This window comes from Centruroides sculpturatus, unplaced genomic scaffold, assembly GCF_000671375.1.
Source record: "Centruroides sculpturatus isolate CEXI.00-Female unplaced genomic scaffold, Cexi_2.0 scaffold525, whole genome shotgun sequence".
In the NCBI taxonomy this organism is placed as follows: Eukaryota; Metazoa; Arthropoda; class Arachnida; order Scorpiones; family Buthidae; genus Centruroides; species Centruroides sculpturatus.
Window position 1 is genome coordinate 89,680 of NW_019384791.1, and position 20,108 is coordinate 109,787.

The following is a 20,108-nucleotide window of genomic DNA, read 5'->3' on the forward strand; positions in this document are numbered from 1 at the left end:
AAAATTAATCGAAAACATTTAAAGACATGTAAATAAAATACACACAAGAACATTGCATCCTAAAATTAGTTTTATTATTACTTTCTTTTTTATATGATTTATATAATTATCTTTTGCCTAGTTACATAATGTACAGTACTGTACAGTACCATCATTGTTATTGAGTGGCATCAGGAAATTAGAAATGAATCTTTATATTATAGTTATCAGTTGACATTCTAACCTTTACTAAGGAGGCGAGTGATTCTAGTATTAATGCTAACAACCAATATAAATCTCCAGGAGATGATCTACTCATTAATGAAACTGTTAAATTATACTGCGTGCAAATGTAAACACTTATTTTTTTTAACATTCTTGAAATCGTATCGGTATTTTTTCCTTTGTTCAAACACGATGTAGTGTAATCACTTATTCTTTTTACTTATCCAACATCTTTTTAGACAAAAAGTACAAACAATATTACAAAAATAGTTTTTTATATTTTTACCCTAGATCTGGAGTTGGATGTTTGGGAAATATAAATTTCTTAAAACTATTTTATTCATACAAACACAGTGAAAAAGTTAGAACTTACTTGGTTTATTCTATTAAAAGTAACAAAAGAAAGAAAAAAACAACACACCAAAAACGTTAATATTGGGTTTGGGATGATTTTTTAAAAAATTTTCGAACAAATACGTTTATTTTTTGGTAAAATACCGCACGAGTAAAAGGAATTTCATAACTTAAAAGCTTTTTGAGATATGGAACCATCCCTTTAATATCTTACGAAGTAATGGGCCGATTTTCCTGAAAATTTCTAGAAATATTTTTCCCTGACACACAAATCATCCTGAAAAATTTTTAAAAATGTCGATTAAAGACACAGGAGTTATTCTTTCCTCCAATTTTAATTTATATTATATATAATTATTATTTAGATTTTAATAAAATGCTAAAAATTAATCAAAAATTAACGTAGAAAATGCATGATTTTGTTATCATTCTTCACTACATTCTTCTGAAAATAAAAATTATTTTTATTATTAATTTTTTTATTTAGAAAAGAATAAAGAGTAGACGTGTGTGTTGCTGATGGAGAATTTCATTCAATGTCGCTTTAACCTTGACAAGTTTCTATGTGTTTTAAACTGGTTAGCTGGCAACTATCTGTTTAGTTTCTTAAAAGTAATTTTTCAAGTGCGACATAAACATGCGTTTAGAAACTATTACCTTTTCTACATTCGTTTTAATCGGTAAGTTTTATTTAATTTTTTGCTATTAAATATAAATTTTAAAGAAAATAGATGAATAAAACAAATACTTAAACATATATTGTAAATATATAATTGAGGAGGAGCCTTAAGGCAGCTTGTATGTGGTTTAGAAAATTGGGTTCATTCTCAAAATTTGATGGACCGATTTTGATAAAACTTTGCCATTTTCTATTGATTGCGATAATCCAGAAATGTAATATAATAAAAAATAAGGGTCCATGGTTTCGTTTTCGATATAAAGTTAGGTCAAAGTGACAATGTCCGTGCTGTTTGAGCACGTCTAACAGAATTTAGGGGTTAAATAAAAAACAGCGTTGCGTGCAGCTAACAGAAAATAAACAGAAAAAATAAAACAGAACACAAGAAGAAAGCAATTAGCTTCAATTGCTTTTAGTTTGGGTTTTATTCGTATACAACAGGGATCACAAACTTGTGGACTGTGGGCTGGATACGTCCCGTTAAGATTTCATATACGGGCTGCGGCGTTGATGATTTCTTTTTTAAAAATCGATGTTTCTAACAACTTGTTCGATTTTTTTTCTGTTTTAATTTCCATGTCTGACTGTTTATGTAAGTGGTAAAGGCCTAGCAACAAAATAGCCCTTTTTTAAATTACAGTATGTTTTGGTTTACTAAAGTGACCAGATTTTCTGAACTTCAATCCAGGGCGCTCTAAAAATTGAAAGTAAGAAATGTAGGTTGTGAAATTATTTAAATGATTTCGTTGCTTAATAATGTTGTCGAAAATATCAGAGGTGGAAAACCGATGGCACACGTGCCCAAATTGATTGGCACGTAAGGAGAAATCATCTGGCACGTAATCATCATGTAATTTCGATTTATCATCAGTCTTTTTCAATCATCCTTTTGGCTTATCATCTGATCATTCTGTTTACATTTGTTTTAATTAAAGCATATTCCTATAATTTTTTAAAGTGTCGTTATTAGAAGAATAAAACTTTGGAATGCATAAACGTCTTTAAAGCTAAGTATGTTTACAATACGGCACGTGGGCTCAAAAAGTTCGCCATCCCTGAGTTTATATCAATGACTAACTTTACGGGACATTTTCTTTTTGGCAGTGCCACCTCATATAGTGTTCTTTTTTTTGAATGAAAATTTAATATAAGCAAAATTTAATTTATTTTTTTTTATTTCTTTCGCTTTTAAAATAATATATAAATTCATGAAGTTAAACAATTAATAAAAATTTTTTAAAAATAAATTATTTTTGAACGAGTGATATATATAATATATAGGCCTATTTTAAAATATGAGCGAGATTGCGGTATACGAATTTAAAATGAATAACTTTATAGCATTTTATTTTATACGCATTAATTTTCATTGTATGATATATGAATCTAAGTCTTAATTGTTGGCCAACCAACATAATAACCTTATTGGTCTGGAATCAGGACAGTTAGTTCGTAGTATAGTATCTAGATAACAGCACTATGCTTAGCTGCATCTCTACATGAGTAATATTGTGGTAATTTACTACGATAGAATATTCTATATATAGTAAATGTTAAAAAATTCTTCGAAGCAATTTTTTAATAGTTAAAACGGGATAATCCGGGACATTTTTCCAAGCCGGAACAGAGTCAAAGCCGGGACTGTCCCGGTTAATTCGGAACGTCTCGTCACTTCAGGTTTACCGAATAATATGACCCACGTCTGATATACTTGTATTTGAATGTCCTTTCTTGAGTTTGAGACCCTGGTCTACAGCAACATGACACGTGGGCGATCTGCCGAAGGAGAATGCCTCTCGGGAGGTGTTTTTATGGGTAACTGATCACTATTTAGGTGTTACCAACGTGAAGAAAAACTGGAAAACTCCACTTAGCCAGCACTTTGGCCAGATGCGAACCCACGACCAGTGTTCAGTGGTTTTGTCCACTTTGCCACTGGTAGGTATTGGCATCGATTGCTTTGTTCTTGGATCGCCTCTCCCGTGACTGGCAGATGCAAAGTTCACCTGTTTATGACCACAAGTACAATGATTACTTTTTCTGTGTATAACAAGTTTAAGAATCGCTTTCTTTCCGGTTCCGCCTCAATTCTATCGCAAACACGACAAAGTCCCGAGATGTCCTAGAAATAATAATTATTTGTTTTTCTAAAATATATAATTATCCGTATTCATTCACTGTATATGTAATTATGACAAGAAATACGCACTAATTGCAATTTAATGGCACCATAATCGAGCGTGGTAACGGGAGCCCAATTTATATTTAATCTAACAAGCAATAGCGTAAGGAGTCGCGTTACAAGTGGCTCGTTCTGTTGCCAAATACGGTTTATACATAATGCCAAATTACTCATTATTATTTAGTGAAGAAGAAAAGGCCTCTTGCATATTATATCTCAGATCCACAACAAGGAAATTATAATTCTTATTCCACTTAATTTAATTTACACAGTTAATAATATTAAACATCTTTCAAAAGGCGCAAAACAATATTCAAACAATATCTCAATTCTTCAAAGAAATTTCCATTGTTGGCTTAGAGAGTAGTGTAACTGGACCAGACATTAGGGACTCTGACTTAGAACGTTCAAACTTTTATTCTTGCAAATTCTTACTTTTTTTTTAAATTAAAAGTATTTTATTAACTATATGTAAATAAATATTTAATTATTTAAATGACAGGATTATTTCTTCACTATACGTATGCATCCTGCCATTGGAGAGAAGCTGATCTGTGTTTAGCGACGTTAGCAGTTTATGGAAACGTCTATGGGATAGTACCTAGCACAGAGGACGAACTTAAAGTCTTTTGTCGGTAAACATTGCATAAATAATGTCAAAAATGATATTTTTATCATTTTATTACTGATATAGATTATTAATAAAAATAATATAACGAAGGAATATCAAAATACTTTAGAATATACTTAACTTTTTTTATTTTCATTTCATTGCGATGAAATATTTTCATTTAAAATACAAAAATTTACATTTTATTTGAATTGCATCTGAAATTGTTTTTAGCTATATGAAGGAATCGCATGATTGTATCAGAGATTTTGCTCAACAATGCCTGACAGATGATTTAATCGACACTGGCTACGTACTCGTCGAATCAACTCATCTTTCTTATGGTAAATTCTGTAGAAAAGGTTCAGAAGAACAAAAAGGTAAGTTTTAAACTTCTATGATCATTACTCTTGTACAAAAGTTTGGATATTTAACCAAGAATACTAAAAATGCAAGTCAAATTTGACGATGATTTATGTTACTAAATAAAATTGTGTTACTCGTATTTTGGTAGAGCTGAGTGACCGAGAGAATAAGGTCACTGAACACTGGCCCACGAGCGTTTCACCAACGAGATGTTCAAATGAAGTTTTCCGTCTTTTCTTCATGTGTCTAACACCAAAGTAGTTACATACCCATAATTCATAAAAAAAACTCTGCAAAATACGCTCTCATGACAACACCTAAATTGGTGTCATATTCAAATAAAAAGACCTATGAAGAGGCATTCCCTTGGCAGAATCGCCAAGGTGTTTCGCTATCTTACTTCATCAATCATCATCAATTAGTATTAATATACTAACTTGTACATTAATTTGTTTTGTTTAGTTTTTTGCCAAGTGCTCCTGTCCTAGCCCATAAGAATATGATCACTATAATTTTATGTGTTGCAAAACATTGTCACGTAAAAAATTTAATTTAAACTAATAAAATTTATTAATTTATTATTATTATTATTCAGAATGGCTTAAGAAGTCCCCTTGTGTGGCCGCACACTTTAATCTAACAAGACCGTGCATCGAATACGCTTTGGCAGGCATAGAAAATTTAGGAGTAATTTCTAACAAGGATCGTTATCCGACGTTATGTTGGTACGTAACGTTTCTTTTGCTTTCCTGATACTTTATCTTTTAAAATTGTTTATCGGCTACTTACAAAACTTTCTTATTAAATCAAAAACTTATAATTTTATAATTTTAATTTTTTTAGTGTTTTTAATAACATCATGCAATGCATTAGCGAAATAATAAACGAAAACTGTGAAGGTAGTTCGGAAGATATGGTAACGACAATGATGAGAAACATCTTGAGTGATATTCCTATTGTAGCGTGTAAACCGTTCAAACCAAAAAGCAAGAAATGCCTCAGTCTTCTTCCGCCTCCCAATAGCAAATCGAAAGGCAAAGATTCGGATTCTCAATTAGTTCAATTATTGGCTGAATTTTTGAGTGTTTGATTAATATTTTTAAACACAAAATGTTTATATGTTCAAGTATATTAACTAAGAAAACAATATCTAAACATAAATGCCAATTTTTCTAATCAATAACATTACCGAATGATTTTCAATTTATATACGTTCATCTCATACATATGTATTATCTTTCGGAATACATAAATCTATTGTTTTCCTCTTTAAATTCTATAAAAATAACTATATGTTATATTAAATTTTATTGAATTATTGTTTCTGTTAATTATTTTTTAATGGGAAAGCTTTTCATGTATTTTTATGGTATTTAACAAAGAAAAATTTCATAATTATGATTATCTATCTTAATTAAAGTATTTATATTCTGGTTTAAAATATAGTAGAAGACTTAGCTATTATTTAATATATAAAACTAATAACATTATTTGACATATTGTATAAGTTTTAAATGACTTTTGTTTTCAATTAGGAATAATTTAAAATAAGCTGATTATAACAATTAAGAATTATTTTTGTGACATCACAATGTCGTCACAATCGTCACAATGTCGGACTGCAATTTTTAATCATATTTTTAATTAATTTAATTTAAAATATATGCTCTCCACCTCATATTAGTAGTGGCTTGCCCCTGTACATCATACTTTTCCTTTAACAATAAGGTCGTTCCGCTCGTCTAATACTTTTCAGCGGAAAATGTTTGAATTAAAATAACGTGACTTCCAGTTTTCATCAGAAGTTCGTATATAATTAATCGAGATTGCCTAAGATTTTCATATCAGGTCTTGCATTTCATCTTTCTAACTTCATTCTCAAGATTAAGGAAGGACAGGTAGACAACCGAACAGACGGATGGACAGTGGAGATTTATAGGTGTACAATTTTTTCAAATTTCAGTCGAATAAATAGATTTTTACTTACTAAAATGAAACCTGTATAACCGAAATCGTAACGTTCTGAAGTTTCTCGACGTTTCCGTTTATTCAGGTTTCCTGTAGATAGGGATTATGTGAATTTTTTCTTAGAAAAGTCAACCACATTTCAATTTTATCATTTAATTTGTTAAACGAGCAGAAAAACTTAAATTTTAGTGTCAACATTTGGAACTTTCAAAACCAGTTTTCTAGTAAATAGATAAGTTTTTCTTTATATAGGAAAATTGATTAATTGAAACTAAGAAAATTATATCGCCAGATTTTAATCAGTCTGTAATTTGGATAATTAATTATAGATATTAAGTAATTTGGGCTAAAAGTAGATACTTAAACCGCCAGCTTCTGATAGATTTAATAATTCGAAATAGATTAATTAATTTAGAATCGGTGAAGACACAATAGTAATGGAGAGAGCCTTAAGGTTTTGCGGTGAAGCCAATGGGTAGCATATTGGAAACACTAAAGTAGAATGATCTCAAACTTACTGCAAAGGAAATTAATATATTAAACATAAAATTATTTTGTGTATACATGAGCTACAAGAGGTAAAAGATAATTAATATTTAATGGGTATCTGTATCTTATCTGTATTGTTTTACTATAAATATGATTAAAGAAACAGTAATAATAATATTTGAGAAGTTCAGGTAAAATGCCCTTTGAAAATACGAGGAGTTCCTAAAAGCATATATAACTACAGCCATCGTTTTGTTGCGCATTAAAGTATACATAGAACCCGTAAGACTCGAGAAAATGATCGATAATCTCAGTCACATTCCAAATCTGATCCATCAGTTCCATCGTTAACAAACATAAAAGTTTCCAATTTGCCATATGCATCAGTATCATCGAAGGTCTGAACAACAGTTGTGTAATAGGGCTTTTCTAATTCGTAAAAGTCTTAACAGATTTGCAAAGGAGTGCATTTCAGGAAGAGCCATCGAGAAGGAAAGCCGCACATTTCTTTGGGTCTAAGAAAAATTGTTTAGACCCGAAGAAATCTTAGATACCGTTGTTATTTTTATTTCTGTAAAATTAATATTATTTTACCTAATAGAAAATAAAATCTTTAAAATTAATTTTTATTAATAAAGAATTACGCACTTCATTCGTTCCAAAAATAAATGAAAATAGTTAAAGGGGTCCGATAAGTAGCAAAAGGAATCTCACTCTGCTTTCAGGGTCCGGGGAGCTCTGAATTGTCCTGCTCCAGGAGTACCTTCCATTGGAAATTGGCCCATATTTAGGTGTTAGACACGTGAACAAAACCCAAGAAACTTTCAGGTGCAAACCAGTGATCACGCGGAGTACAACTAATTCGTGATGTTATCCACTTGGCCACTTGTAAGAACTATAAGTGTATTTGATTAACAAACATATAAATGTTAGATTGCTTAAAAGTTTTTAAAACAAGCTGCCTTTTTAACATAATAGTAAAACTAAGTAGTACAACTGAGTAATTTTTACAGGATAAGTAATCTTTCGTGTAGACTTCAATATGAATACGTACAAAATTAAGCAACATAAGGTCTTTTTTAAATTTTTTATTGACCAATAAACAACCTTGAGTTACAGTACTTGTTTCGATCTTTATACTCAACTTCAGTCGCCTTATTAAATTACGATAGACCTTTCTTAAAATTATTTATAATTTGAATCTTAGAAAGAATTTAATTTAAATTACAAATTCCTTATTTATATGAATAAATATACGTCAAATTATCTGTCTAAATAAATTGCTAAACATATTGCATCATAAAGGAAAAATAACATGTAATGTAAAGGAAGTGTCACTTTTAAAATATTGCATACGTTTAATTTGTTAATTAATTATAAAAACGGTTTTAAACTGAAAATGAATTTAAATGAATGAATGAATAAAACTGAACAAAAACGCCTAATTCACTGGAATGATTAATTTATGACTTTTTAAAAAATAACTGCATAAATAATATATTTATTTATGCTATTAATCATTTGTAATGTACAGTACATTGATTGATTATTATTTTGTGTTATAATCGTTTTAATATTTAATTTTCTAATACATGAAGGAAAAGTATCATAAAATAAAACAATTGATGGCATTTACCAGAAAATAAGACATATCTTTTTGAAAAAAGTTTAAATCTTGGCAAATGTTTCAAGGTTAAAATCAATAGGGAGAAAGAAAATTACTTCTTTATATCAAAATAATATTCGTTTTTGAAACTTTTTCAGCATTTGATATAAAACATTTACGCATTTTATATAAATTCTGTTTACTTTTTAAGATGTTTTAAATCATATTTAATGAGAATATTTTGATTCGGTTTAATAAAACTCTACAAGACTACTGATAATTACAGAAAATATAAAATAAACTATAAATAATTGATTTTACTAACTTTGTTTTCTGTACTTCGTGGAAAACAAGGTTAAGAATTATGAGTTAAGGTTACCTTAAAGCAACTTCTAAACTTGATTACAAAATAAGTATAATCGTTTACGACATCGCTTCCTTATGTAAAAATAGAAGAATGAAAAACATATACAGGAAAATTTGATAATATATTAATATTATTAATGTTGCTATGTTATTTTAGTATATCATATAAGCAGATTTGAACAATTTGACAAAATCTTCTATCTTCTTATACCTTGCTTTTACGAGTTTACCATAGTAGTACTATTATTTTTGTTAACTATTTTAACATTTCTGTGGTATAAACTAAATCATGGTCGAACGAATCGGAGAAACACAAAGGGCAACTATCTTTTATTTATTTTTTTTTATTACAAATAGGAAATGACCGAAGACAAATGCTTTCCACCCCCGAAAACAAGACAATATCTCAAACACAAGTAACAATTAATAAAAATTTAAACAAATGATTTCTGAAATTCGAAAAAAACAAAGGTTCGTTTTAATTAGATTATTGATTAAATCGCATAATTTCTAAGATTAACGAGATAATTTAATTTTTCTTACGATTAAAATATCAGGTTTTTGTAGAAGGGGTTCTGAAATGTAAGCAATCGTAAAGTGCAAAAATAGCCAAAAATGCTGTATTTTTTCTGCATCCAGAATTGCAGACGCTCCTAGAAAAAACTATTGTGACTAGAAAGTTCAAAGTTTAAACTTAAGCCTCTCTCGTTATCAGTCAAGTGCTGGAAAAACTTCCGGGTCGATAGATCAAAGTTTACGAGGGTTTCTCATAGAGCTATTTTACTTTTCTATACTACATCTCATATGTTTTTATTTGGATTTTTATATTACTGCACGAATAATGTACAAGACCTTCTAAAAATGACTGTAGAAATAACATATATATAGGCCTATAGGCCTATATTAATATATGCGGTCAATTATTGAAAGTATATCTTCAAGCCGCTTAAATTCTAGCATACAATATCGAAACTATCTCAAAGAAAGTCGAGTTATTCTTTGATTTTTCGTTCGTTACAAGTTTATCACCTGTAAAACCGAAACGATAAATCTGTTTCTGTCACTATTCTAAACAAACTAGATTCATATTTACACATTCTAATTGAACGTACAAATATGAACCTAGTTTGTTTAGAATAGTGAGTGACAAGTGACACGTACTCTATTGCAGCTACACGTTAAAAAGTTTATCTGATATCAAGCTATTGTTATTCAAAGTCCTATCAACCTAATGCACTTATACTTGATAAATGTGCCTCACTAAGTGTTGCAAATTACAAAAAACTTCATAACTGTTTAAATAGAGGACGGTAAAAACTTATCTTTAAATTTTTAAATCTTTGGATTAAAATTCCTAAAACTTATGTGAGCCGCCAGGGAGGTCGGAAATTCCTCTGCTTTCCGGCAACAGATCGGTGACCTACTTTCTTGTCAAGGATGGCGTTTACGTTCTGTTACGCGTTACGCGTTACGCGAGTGGAGGAGAGTCAGAGGGGTAGACGATAAGACGATGACACAGTCGAATAAAAACACCATTTTTAAACAAACAAGAAGTTTATTTAACTAACTGACGAAATTAAAATTACGAAACTCCTTCTAATTCGCGTATGAGAGAAAAAGTTTACAATAATATTCCATACCTCGGGGGAAGTATCGGATGGATAATTCTTCTCTGATCGTCCCGAAAAGAGGTGCGAGATGTGGCACAAGATTTCCAATTAAGGTCATAAAGCAAGGAAGGTAATCAAGATAATGTTCGCCGTTTTCCGTCCGATTGGCGACTCCCCCGAGAAGAGAGAAGGATGGCTTTTATACTTTTTGTGGTGGAAAAATTAGTCAGGTGATCAATTGTTTTAGCAGGTGTGGGGTTAATTAAAGGTGTTCCCGGGCTGCAATAAATCGACGAAGTTGGACTTTAACCGTAAACATTAAGTCTTGCAGCAGATGGATGTCATTGTTAGATGTTCGAATGTTTACGTTAAAGAGGAGAATTATAAGTTGATACTTGATATTTTGATATAAATGAGATATTTGATTCCTTTTTTTTTCTGACGATGGGTCTTTCGCGGTAAGGTGATAAATTTAGTTAAAATATGTCAACTTTGTTTAAAGTATTAGGAGGAAAGTGATTTTGAAATGAGATTGGGTTGCACACTGGTTGGATCTCTTATATAATTTTTCAGAATCTATATATAAAATTAAATATTAATGAAAATTAAACATTATTCATATTTTTTATTTTATTTTATGAAAACACTTTCATTTTCCTAATAATTCATACAGTTTAATGCGTTTGTAAATAAATTTTAATTTATTTTTTCCTTTTAAATTAGTATTACGTAGTCCAACATAACGGCAATACGATTTAATGAAAGAATACTTTCTACATAAGATATCGAGGTCAAAGTTTTTAACATGTTGTGCATCTAACAAATATAAACTCGTTACTTTTTTATATTGGACTGCAAATTTGAAAATATTCTACATTAGATTTAAATAAATCACAATTAATTTAAAAGAATAAACGTATTTTATTAAGCAAACACAATTTAAAAAACAGTAAATTAATATTTCGTAATAAATGGTATCAAAAAACACAACAAAATTCCTCCAGCTTGAAACTCACACGCAATATGTTCATTAGAAATACTAAGAACAGATGAGAAAGTAAATGTAAAATATTTCCACGAAATTTGATGTTGTTCATATAACGTTTATAATAATGTTTCTTTTTAAAGTTTTATATAATTTTATTCATACAAATACATGAATAATAGTAAATCCACTGCAAACCTCAACAAAATAATATTTATACTAGCAGTGATATTATAATTTCTTGGATCTGTTTCAAAAACCTTGTTTTTAATTCTTTATTTATTATAATTTAAATTCCTTCTTAGATTATAAAAATAACATACTTCATTTGTAAATTCGAAATTGACATAAATTATAAAATCAAAGTTCAGTTTTAAAATTTATTTCTTGAAAATTGATTGCGAAAACTGAATTTTTCTTGGTAACAAAGTTTAGTTTGCTAACAAGAAATAAAAAACTAAACTTTTACATGAAATTTAGTTTTCAATAAAATTCTGTTTATAAATTGATTTTTAAAAAACACAAATTTTATTCAAAACTGGCAAATCTAATATGAAAAACTTGAAAAATATGCAGGGAAATGAAAAACAATGTTTACATTTTGATTGCCTCAACCTTGAAGTATTATCAAATTGAAATCTTAGTTGCAAATATTGGCCTATATATTTTAATGCATAATTAATAATCGACTACTAGTATTAATGTAACTACACCAATAGAAAATCTTTAAAACAATTTAAAAGTTTTCTAATTGTCAAAATGAAATTTTTGGTCTTCGAAGATTTTAATTTTGAGTAAAAGCTTCGATGTAATTTGCAAAGTATCCTGGTTTATACGTTCTTTTTAAATCGTCTCCTGTGGGTAGAGTTGGGCATGTTTCCGATTCAGCATAGAGCAAGCACATTTCAACGATCCATTCTGAGAAGACGAATTCTACCTGCATTTTCATTAAATCTGCTACTGTACTGCTGCATGCACTTTGAAAGTTGTCTGATACGCAACTTCTCAATCGGCGTAACCCACTGAAAACGTAGTTATAAATTAAAAACTTGGCTTTGAAATTGTTAAACAACAATAACAAACATAATTACCAACAAAATATGAGGAATTTAGATCCAGAAGTGTCTTCCAGTGCGTATTCATAAGAAGCCAAGTTATCTTTAAAGCAAGATGACCAGACTCCAATGTTATTTTTAATGCATTCTGCTTCTTGCAAATAATCTAAAATAAAATTATTAAAATAATTAATACGATTAAATTGTATTTTATGTAAAGTTTGATCTAAATTCCCATTTTTAAAACTTAAAAAATAATATTAGATACTTCGTTAAGAATTAGATTGGATTGATGGTATAAGGCACGCAACAAGTAGTCGACATGCCAAGGGAATGCCTTCCTGGAAGACTTTGTATAAAAATATGGGAAATTGGCCCATATTTGCCTATTATATGCGTCAAGAAAATTTGGAAATTTTCACCTGGCCAACCCATTTGTGAAGAGCTAACTGACAACTAATTCCCAGTTTTTAGTGCGTTATCCACTCGGAAACAAATATCTTTGTGATTACAGTCGACCCCCCTATAACACTGTTGATTATTCCATTTTATATGAATTCCATGTTGTACGAGTTACTTAGATTTTACAAATAAGTGTGCCGGCTGTGAACGGCTCACGTATTTGTAAAATCTAAGTGACTCGTACAACATGGAATTCATATAAAATGGAATAATCAACAGTGTTATAGGGGGGTCGACTGTATTTAACAAATGAATTTATTTAAATTTAAATAAAATTATATACTTTTATAAAATTGTTCGTCCGGATTACAAAAATCTTCCATGTTCTTTCCGGTTCCAGAAAAAGAAAATTCCATAACAATTCTATCCATTGAAGTTTGACAATTTTGACTGAAGTTGTATAAACAATTTCTTAGTTCTTCTAACGCCCTATATTAAACGAGATCGAATGAAAATAAATCATATTATTTGAAATTATTTATATGCTTTTTAATTGTCGAAACCTACCTGCATTGTCCGATCAATTCTTTTTCGTTTGTTGGAAGAACAGTTCCGTAATCTTTAATAAATTTGTGTCTATCCATTAGACATTTTGCTGCAACCTCAAGTCTACACTTTTTGTCGTTGCTTGCTGCCTCTTTAAAACATTTATTAAAAAAGCAAAGTTGAAATTTTATTACATCTTTTATAAACAAATATTATCTATTTATAAACAATTTATCATTTTAAAAAATACTATGAATTTTCTAATAAAAATAGTTTTTCAGCTATTGATTTTTAATTTCCGACTGTTAGGCTATATATAGCAGAAGATAAGTATGGCGATCGATCAAAAAGTGACCACCTCCCAAATTTACATTTTGGATTCAGGGGACCTTGAAACGTCGGGAAATGCAAACAATTCGAGGGTAATTTATGTATGTATGTATGTACAGTACATTACTGTGTGGGGTGCACAAAGCAGTTACTAAGCTTCAAACAAGGTGAAGCAGTTACTAAGCTTCACCCTGTTTGAAGCTTAGTAACTGCTGTGTTTTTTGTCGAAAATTTCGGAAATTTTGCAGGGAGGTTAGTGTATTAGGAATTGGTGCTATTAAATTTTGGTGGTTAAAGGTCGAGAAAGTGAGAGAGATAATCCATCTGGAATCGAGTTTATCTCCAGTAGGGTCGGACTTAATGACTATTTTACTCGTTATTAGCACTTATAATTTTTTGTATAAAACCCATCCCTACGCTCAAAATTAAGCATTTTTTGCCATTTTATAATAGTTAAAAATATAAAATGTTGTAATAAAATATAATAAGAGATGGCACCACCAAAATTTTAAATGTTACCTAGAAAGTTGAGCAACTTGTTGTTGGTTTTTTTTTTTTCTAGATGTTAACACGAAGAACTTCGGTTTTTGTAATATAAAAAGAAAAATGGATTTTGACTAATAATATTTGTATATCACATACTTTCCTAATAAATAATTATCAGAATATTTACCAGTTATCTTTATTAAACCTAATTTTCTTATTTGTAAAGTTCCTTTTTTTTCCGGGTTAGCGAGAGAAGTTTTACTACTAAAAGATTTACGAAGAAACGATCTTTACTTTGTAAATGTTTTAGTAATAAGATAATCTAAAACTAACCTCAGATGTAGAAAATACATCTACAACAACTGATCTTAAGTGATAATAAAAAAGAAAATTTAAATGAATTTATTATATCTATTTCATCATTGAGCGGACAATATGCATCAATAAAACTAAATTTAGTCATTTTTAAAACTAGAATTAAGACAATTTAAACTTTTATACTGCTGACTGTTAAGAATTTATGAGAAATAATTATCGAAAGATATTTAATTTTTATATTAACAACAAATATTAAATTCTAAAAAAAACACTAAAAACAAATATCTTTAGTGTAATTACATTGTGTATGCAATTTATATGAATGTTAAATATTGTTGTAAAAACACAAAATTGTTCTAAAACATGTAAACATAAAACTTGTAACTTGTGAAAACTTGTTCTAAGCTCTATGATTTGTTATTATTAAATACATAATTAAATTTTTTGTAATTTTTTATCAACTTATTTTAATTATAAGTTATAATATTTTAGAGCATATTAAATGTTAATAATTAATTCTACGTTTATTAATTCGGTAGTAACACTGCTATAAATTCTATTGATTCTATTTAAAAACCGAACATTCAAAAACGTACCGAATTCTATTTTTACTCTGAAATTTATTTAATTTTCTGAAAATATAAAAGAATATAATAGAAGAACGGTAAGAGAATGGAAGGAATATGGAGGACGTATGTACTAGAATGCCCACACTGTACAGTACATAAACATGGCTGAAACGATGTCATTGAAAGACCAGAAAAACGCAGTTGAAAAATTTGTTTTAAGCTGAAGATAGTCATACATTTAACGCAAAAGTTTTTAATAACGTTAATTACATAAAGTAAGAAACTGTTTGATTTATTTCTGTATCAAAAAAGCGCCACGTTTTGCCAACTTCTGTGCACATCGCATCGTAGTATAATAATAAATAATTAACTACATATAGACAACCAAATAAATATACTTAAAATAAAAATTTAAATCTAAAAAAATGCAAATTAAAGCATTTACCTATTGAAAAGAAAATAACAAATAAAAAAATGATTTTCATCCTCACTCAATGTGTAATGCAATGTAAGACTGAGCTTAACAGATCTATAGAATGCCAGAAACTAGTTATTAATCGAAAAAAAAAATTCCTTGAAGTTTCTCCTCCTTACCTCTACATTACAAACCAGTAGATGACGTTTCTACTTTATCAATATATATAATGACGTTTAGCATTTCGTTTCGAATATTTTAATTAGCTTTATCTGTTTGTGTTAAAAATTATTTAAAATTTAAAATTGAATGATATTTTTTATACATTTTCCTGCGGAAAAGATCGCCTAACATCAACCCTAAACTCCAATTTTCTTTCATGTCACGTTCACTACACTTTGCGAAGGTTCAAGTTTCACAAGGAAGAATCAAAATAACAACCGTCGATTAGAAAAAGTTGCGTTATCGTTAGTAAGAATTGTCTCGATTTTAATATGGAATAACAGTATTCATTTACTACAGCGATTCTGGATTGAAATCCGTGAAACGACAAAGTCAGAGGAAAAGAAAAAAAAATTAAAAGTTTAGCAGAGAGTGGTTTCGATCCACCGACCTCTGGGTTATGGGCCCAGCACGCTCCCACTGCGCCACTCTGCTTCTTACAAATAATGCGAAGTGTNGTAGATGACGTTTCTACTTTATCAATATATATAATGACGTTTAGCATTTCGTTTCGAATATTTTAATTAGCTTTATCTGTTTGTGTTAAAAATTATTTAAAATTTAAAATTATTTTAATTTATTCGTACAGTCTAAACAGTTTAAATTTATTGAATTAGTTACACTAATTAGTAAATTTTACGTGCTTAAATATCTATAAAATTAAAATAATTAAACATTTATTTTACTATAGAATTTTTCTAGAGAACTGTAGTTTTGTGTAAAAGACATTTTGCATGCTCTACATAATTGGATCAACTTTGGGAGTTTCAATTTAAATCGTACCAGAAAAACTTTGGTTATACTATTCTCTGTAGGTCTTTCTTTCTTAAAATTCTTTCTGACCCTTGTGATCAGATTAAAGTATTTTGTTTTTAAGAGTCTGTTAATCTTTTGTTTAGGGACGTGATTCTTCTGCTTTAAATTTGATTCAACGCTTATGAAGTTTGGGCGCATTTGACAGTTTGTTGCTTTGTTGTTAATATTTTGTCTGTTATAGGTAAACAATATTATTATTATTTTATTTTATATTGGCAAATGTTCTCTAATTTAATTTAATTTAATTTTTCTGATTTTATTCTAATTTTGTAATTTTGTATAGAATGTACAGTCGACCCCCCTATAACGTACGTTCCTATAACGACAATTCCTATAACGTAGCGAAAAAATTGTAGCAACTTTCGTATAAAGTACCTCCTATAACGTCGTTTCGCGACAAGATTGATAGAGTCTGGACCAATAGTGGATGAGCAGCCGAACTACTTTCCTCCGACCCTGCGCCACGCTACGGAGCGGCTAAATTGAGTTTGCTATCGTCTGTTTAGTATTATATATAAATTATATATAAATTAGGTACTGTACATATAATTATATATTAATTATATATAAATTAGGTACTGTATATATAATTATATATTAACTTAATTTATTGTAACTTTATTATAATTATATATATGCTTTCTGCCGCCTGGCAACACGCTACGGAGATTTTAGGCTAGTAAGTTGAGTTTATTATCGTCTGTACAGTATGTAAATTAGGTACCGTAAGTCTAATACAGCACTAATTTTATACATTTCTTGTGAAAGAAACACTTCTTATTCAACGTCCATAAAAATTATTTATATTAATGATGTCTCCAAAGGTCAAGTTATTTTTATGCGAAAAATTCGTTATTAGAAATCGCGGCCGTCGTTTAATGTGCTGTTCCGCGATGAAAACCAGCTTTAAGCAACGGCGTAGTCGAACGGTACACACTCGGTAAGTAATCCTATAATTTTTTGTTTATAGCATAGTTTATACAGATTATTCCCAAAAAATTATACGTATTTTGGAAATGTTGAGTGGAATTAGTCTAGAATCGGTTAATTTTATAGAAGAAAACCTTTCAAACAGCCTTAGTCCGTAAAGTTTCCACCTATCGGGCTGCGATTGGCTCATGTATTTAATCATTCCTACAACGTAAAATTCGATTAGCGTGGAACGTATCTAAGCGTTATAGGGGGGTCTACTGTAGTTAATATTAAATATTTTGTATTTATAAAACTTCTTTTTCAACACATAAGCTTCATTGTAGTTGCAGAATATTTTTCGTTCAGTTTATTAACGAATGCTCTGAAGAATGAGAAGTTTCGGCATTAAACAAGCCATTTGAATTCACGATTCTCCATTGGTGATCTGGAAATGACAAGCTAGTTTTCTTTATATATATATGTATATTCGTAGGGCATTTAATCAAAACTTATTTCATTTCCGAATTGGAATAGTTGGTCTAAGAAAATTCTGTCAATTGCTTTCCCATACCTAGTTAAGGCATTGGACAAGATTAGTGACGTGTGTCAGATTCCGACACGTTAACTTTATATTTCAGCATTCTCTCATTAGCTTGTATGGAGCATTGCTTGTTACAAGTAACCAAATCTTCTCATACGGAACGGCAAGTTTCCAATTCGTCATATGTATCAGCATCATTGAAGGTCTGAATAACAATTGTGTAATACGTCTTTTTTAATTCGTAAAAGTCTGAACAGATCTGATAAAAGAAGGGCGTTTCAGGCAGAGCAATCGAGAAGGGAAACTGCACATTTTACCTCAAATTCGAAGACAACTTAGAGACCGTTGTTGTTTTTATCTCTGTAAAATTAATATTATTTTTATTAACACAAAATAAAATCTTTAAGATTTCATTACTTTTTATTAATAAAGAATTACGCACTTCATTCGTTCAAAAAAAAAAATCAAAATCGATTCCACTTTATTTTCAGGACCAATGGAACTCTAAATTCTACTGCTCCAGGAGTACTTTCCATGGAAAATTGGCATATATTTAGGTGTTAGACACGTGAACAAAACCAAAAAACTTCACGTGCAAACCAGTGATTACGCGGAGTGTAACTAATTTGTGATGTTATTCACTCGGCCACTTGTAAGAACTATAAGTGTATCTGATTAGCAAACATATAAATGTTAGATTTGATTAAAAGTTTTTAAAACAAGCTGCCTTTTTAATATAATATTAAAACTGAGTAGTACAGCTGAGAATAAGTAATATTTCGTGTAGACTTCAATATGAATACGTAGAAAATTAAGCAACATAAGGTCTTTTTTAAAATTTTTATTGGCCAATAAACAACCTTGAGTTACAGGATTTGTTTCGATCTTTATACTCAACTTCAGTCGTCTTATTAAATTACGATAGACCTTTCTTAAAATTATTTATAATTTGAATCTTAGAAAGAATTTAATTTAAATTATAAATTATAAATTTTTTATTTATGTGAATAAATATACGTCAAATTATCTGTCTAAATAAATTGCTAAACATATTGCATCATAAAGGAAAAATACATATAATAAAAAGGAAGTGTCAGTTTTAAAATATTGCATATTTTTAATTTGTTAATTAATTATAAAAACGGTTTTAAACTGAAAATGAATTTAAATGAATGAATGAATGAATAAAACTGAAAAAACGCCTAATTTATTTGACTGGAGTGATTAATTTATGACTTTTTAAAAAATAACTCCATAAATAATATACAGTTGTCCCTTGATAATCCGACAGGTATGGGACCAAAGGTGTGTCAGATTACCAAAAGTGTCCGGATTACCGAAAATAATCACATATTTCGCATTGTTTTGCTAGCAGTAACAATGCGAAATATGTTCGAACACAACTGTTCGAACAGAACTGCTCACATAAAACACACGAAATGTGTGTCATCGTGTAAAAATTGGATGGGGAGATTCACATCGCGATATGCTTCTGTGCAAGCAGATACGTAACGGGGACGGGTACCTTGACTGGAGGTGCGTCGGACTACTGAGCATGTCGAATTAAAAAACGTCGGACTATAGAGGGACAACTGTATTTATTTATGCTATTAATCATTCTTAATGTACAGTACATTGATTGATTATTATTTTGTGTTATAGTCGTTTAATACAATAGAGCGTCGTTTATCCGAAGGTCGGTTATCCGAAACGTCGGTTATCCGAAGGAATTCCAGTCGACGAATTTAAATTTTCGCCAGTGCTGTGGCGTTGTAATCTTTGGCTATGTCTTTGGCTACTCAAATATTTTACGTTTTTGATACTAAATTAACTTCTGAAGTATAATTTTTTATTGTTTTTATATTTTTCAATATATTTATTTTGTTTGTACAAAATAAAAAAATAATTTTTAACGATACAATAGTCTTCGTTAGGCTTAACATTGACGAAAATTCAACGCGAAGCGACATGCAACGGAGAGAAATTTCAACATGGGATAAATTAATATATTTTTTCGTACATGATTCGTTATCCGAAAAATAAGTTATCCGAACCACCCCAGTCCCCAATTGATTCG

The 20,108-nt window shown here is 29.6% G+C and overlaps 3 protein-coding genes and 1 non-coding gene across 4 annotated transcripts in view; 1 reads left to right on the forward strand and 3 right to left on the reverse strand.

Annotated features, from left to right (window-relative positions):
- The window catches only part of LOC111629317, a 37,449-nt gene extending 26,856 nt beyond the window's left edge, over positions 1-10,593 (reverse strand). Inside the window, exon 1 of the mRNA XM_023373199.1 lies at positions 10,465-10,593. The gene's annotated coding sequence lies outside the window, so the exon portion shown is untranslated. The remainder of the gene's footprint in view (positions 1-10,464) is intronic.
- Positions 1,106-5,726, forward strand: LOC111629315. Its single transcript, XM_023373196.1, has 5 exons — positions 1,106-1,238; positions 3,922-4,054; positions 4,264-4,409; positions 4,991-5,120; positions 5,239-5,726. Exons 1-5 carry the CDS (start codon positions 1,196-1,198, stop codon positions 5,483-5,485), a joined length of 699 nt encoding a protein of 232 aa, XP_023228964.1. The 5' UTR covers positions 1,106-1,195; the 3' UTR covers positions 5,486-5,726.
- Positions 10,594-11,553: 960 nt separating the features above from the next.
- On the reverse strand, positions 11,554-15,675 carry LOC111629320. The gene is made up of 5 exons (XM_023373206.1): positions 15,571-15,675; positions 13,444-13,573; positions 13,220-13,365; positions 12,511-12,640; positions 11,554-12,441 (listed from the first exon to the last, which is right to left on the reverse strand). Exons 1-5 carry the CDS (start codon positions 15,608-15,610, stop codon positions 12,204-12,206), a joined length of 684 nt encoding a protein of 227 aa, XP_023228974.1. The 5' UTR covers positions 15,611-15,675; the 3' UTR covers positions 11,554-12,203.
- A 450-nt stretch (positions 15,676-16,125) lies between these two features.
- Trnam-cau lies at positions 16,126-16,197 on the reverse strand. The gene has a single exon. It is a non-coding gene; the product is annotated as a tRNA-Met (tRNA).
- Positions 16,198-20,108: the final 3,911 nt, after the last annotated feature.

Coding starts and splice junctions, on each gene's coding strand:
- LOC111629315 (XM_023373196.1), top strand. CDS start 1,196: ATGCGTTTAGAAACTATTACCTTTTCTACATTCGTTTTAATCG. Junction 4,055..4,263: donor GAACTTAAAGTCTTTTGTCG/GTAAACATTGCA, acceptor AATTGTTTTTAG/CTATATGAAGGAATCGCATG. Junction 5,121..5,238: donor CGTTATCCGACGTTATGTTG/GTACGTAACGTT, acceptor TAATTTTTTTAG/TGTTTTTAATAACATCATGC.
- LOC111629320 (XM_023373206.1), bottom strand. CDS start 15,610: ATGAAAATCATTTTTTTATTTGTTATTTTCTTTTCAATAG. Junction 13,574..15,570: donor TGTTATTTTCTTTTCAATAG/GTAAATGCTTTA, acceptor AATGTTTTAAAG/AGGCAGCAAGCAACGACAAA. Junction 12,442..12,510: donor AAATTCCTCATATTTTGTTG/GTAATTATGTTT, acceptor CTACGTTTTCAG/TGGGTTACGCCGATTGAGAA.